Genomic DNA, 3,096 nt, shown 5'->3' with positions numbered 1-3,096 from the left:
CCCCCGTTGTATTTTCTTAAAACAGAATCTGAAAAGTCCCAGTGCATGGTTAGATGAGAGACAACTCAGGATCCTTCGCCCTCCTATGAATTTCACTGTAGGGCTCTCTTACGATTATGCCACCCCCCCACCTCCCCACCCTCTTCCTCTCTCTGGCCATCTCCTGGAAATGTCCCTGACCGACACATAGGTCTGACAGAGGAGCACTCAGGACAGGAGCCATCAGTCCCCCTGGGTTACAGGCAGAGGTCGTGTTGATCCTGCACAGGTCTTGCCCAGCTCTGGAAACACACCCGTCTTCCTTGGGGATGCCCCCGGCTCTCACGGCGTCTGTCTTTTCTCAGGTGGAGCAGCTCCTGTACAAAAATCCCCAACGGTGCTCTCGGGCAGTGCTCCTTATTACTCAGGGTCTGCATTTGGTAAAGCAGGCCGACCGAATCCTCTTTCTGGAAGGGGGCACCATCCGTGAGGCGGGAACCCACCAGGAGCTCCTGGAGAACAAAGGACACTACTGGGCCATGCTGGAGGGAGCAGGCGCCCCAGAATGAGAGACTCCCTGGACTGGTACAATTCATCCTCCTGGCAGAGAAGAGGTTACCTGCTGCTTTTAGAAGGGGTTACATTTGATGATGCTTGAAATCCTGCCACGAGTGCTCCTTTACCGTTCTCTCCAGGAACCGCTTGGTGGCCCTGATGGTTTCCTGCTCCAGCGGCAGAGTTTATACATCCTCCATGTCACTGGGCTTAATGCTGGGGCTTCGCTGTGCACAGGTCTCTGAAATTGAGGGGAAATACCCAGCAGGTACAGAAAGGGAAGCCAGCTCCTTCCTAATATGACCAAAGGCATTAGGTTGGTCTGTACGTGATGTATGGGGTCTTGTTATGTATAATAAAAGGCGTGTTTTTGTACTGTGGTTTTCTGCTGTACCTAATGACTCAACGGTTTTTGAAACAGACTTTTCAGGGGCCTCGCACCTTCCTCCTTTAGCACCTCAGTGTTTCACAGCCCTTCGTGTGCCATCTTCTCCTTATAGTTTTTATTTCTATGGCTCCTCACTCAGAGGAGCCCCGGCGGTCTAGAGGTGGCATGTTGGGCTGCTAACCACAAGGGCAGCAGTTGGAAACCACTGGTTGCTCTTTGGGCGAAAGAGGAGGCTTTCTACTCTTATAAAGATCTTGGGAACCAAGCAGGGGTAGTTCCACGCTGTCCTATAGGGCCCAAAGTCTCAGGCACCCAACGGGACTATTCCACGCGGTCTGGTGCCAGGACTGACTCCATGGCATTGATCTTTGGGGGTTATTTATTTACTTTGGGGGTGGGAGGGGGGAGGGATAAAAATACAGTGCATTTTATTTAGAAGACAAAGAATGTGCCATATATTTTGGTTAATAAAGTTGGGCTCATAAGAGAAATGCAAATTAAAGCAACTATGAGATACTACCCTCAATGATAGCCCAATTCAAGAAACCAGAAAGGAACAAGTGTTGGAGGGGATGCGGAGAGATAGGAACTCTCGTCCACTGCTGGTGGACCTGTAGGTATGTGCAGTCATTATGGAAATCGATTTGGTGATATCTAAAACAGTTGGAAATTGAGCTACCAGATGATCCAGCAATCCCCCTACTGGACATATACCCGGAAGAGACAAAAAACAAACCATGGCCAGACATCTGTGCTCCAATGTTCATCGCGGCACAGTTCACAATTGCAAGGAGCTGGAGACTGTCCAAATTTCCATCAACAGATGAATGGATTAAAAAACTCTGGGACATACACACAATGGAGTATTACGCATCCCTAAAAAGCAGTGATGAACGCATGAAGCACATTGCCGCATGGGAAGAACTGGAGGAAATCATGCTACGTGAAGTAAGCCAAGCACAAAAGGACAAGTACAACATGAGTGCCCTGAGGGAAGCTCAAAAAGCCCGAAAGGGGCACAGGGAAGAAGCTACTGTATGCAAACATTCCTGGGCTGAGGTCTAGGTAATGTGGCAGGGGCAGACTAAACCAAGGGAGACATCTAGTAGCCAACTAAAAAGGAGGGGGAAAAAAGCCGGGAGAACAGGGCACTAACCCACGTAAGGGGAGGGTGTTGTTTATATCGTCACAGGGAAAGAGGGACCAGACTTCAACCCGGTGTTCCAAGACACGAATGCAACACACTGACATGAAGCAGGGAACCGATAGAGAGGCCTGAGGGGCCACCCCATTACCAACTAAGTGGACAGCACCACCCTTCCCCCACCCACTCCCGAAGAATTCACTTCAGAGGACAGTGCTGAAGCTACAGCTGAAGGAAAGGGAGTTGTCTGATCAGAGCACACAGGAGCCAACAAGGGGGGAGGGGGGAAAAAGAGTTGCCCACCAAGCCCTGAGGACAATATTTCTGCTCAGAGCAGCCAATGCACAGAGATGACCACAGGGCTGGCCCCACCACGAGGCACAACGTTCCTCACTGACCCATAGCACCACAGGGGACAACACTAGAGACACATGGTGGGAATTGTGCCCATCCTGAGCCCACTACTCCGGGGTGTGCAGCAAAGCAGCAGGGGAGCAGAACAATGAAGTCCCCAGGGAATGCCAGGGATAGATGTGGGGCCAGGGCATGGCACCCCATCAGACTGGACTGGAAAGCACTCGTAAAGGACAACAAATAGACCTTGAACTATTTATACGGTTTGTTGTTGTTGTAGCTATTGTTTTATTTTCTTTTGTTGCTTCGTTGTGCTCAGTCTAGTGTTGGTGCATAGTGCTGTTGCTGCATGTCTACCTGGAAGGGATAGGCGGGGTAAACAAGCCGGAAGAGAGAATAACGGGATGACAGTTGGGGGGGGGGGGGCGGCATGGGAGAGAGGGAGGCAGTGGGAAAGGAAGTGGGTGTTAACAAACCCAGGGACAAGGGAACAGCAAATGATCCAAATCAGTGGCAAGAAGGGTGTAGGAGATCTGGCAGGGCTGGATCAAGGACAATGTAACCGAGAGGAATTCCTGAAACCCAAATGAAGGCTGAGTTAGCTAGTTTATTGTGCCAACCTGGCTGATAAACACATGTGGGTTTAATTGAAAGGCGGAGGGATAAATGGCTTGGT

The 3,096-nt window shown here is 50.5% G+C and overlaps 1 protein-coding gene across 1 annotated transcript in view; it reads left to right on the top strand.

The window, feature by feature from the left end:
- The window catches only part of TAP1 (transporter 1, ATP binding cassette subfamily B member), an 11,112-nt gene extending 10,198 nt beyond the window's left edge, over nucleotides 1-914 (top strand). Inside the window, exon 11 of the mRNA XM_004711732.2 lies at nucleotides 345-914. Coding sequence (XP_004711789.1) covers nucleotides 345-548 — 204 coding nt within the window. The 3' untranslated portion in view covers nucleotides 549-914. The remainder of the gene's footprint in view (nucleotides 1-344) is intronic.
- Nucleotides 915-3,096: the final 2,182 nt, after the last annotated feature.

This window comes from Echinops telfairi, unplaced genomic scaffold (genome assembly GCF_000313985.2).
Source record: "Echinops telfairi isolate 266 unplaced genomic scaffold, ASM31398v2 ScPeMD7_655;HRSCAF=1070, whole genome shotgun sequence".
In the NCBI taxonomy this organism is placed as follows: Eukaryota; Metazoa; Chordata; class Mammalia; order Afrosoricida; family Tenrecidae; genus Echinops; species Echinops telfairi.
Note: the sequence above shows the minus strand (reverse complement) of the source record. Positions and strands in the feature narration are given on the sequence as shown.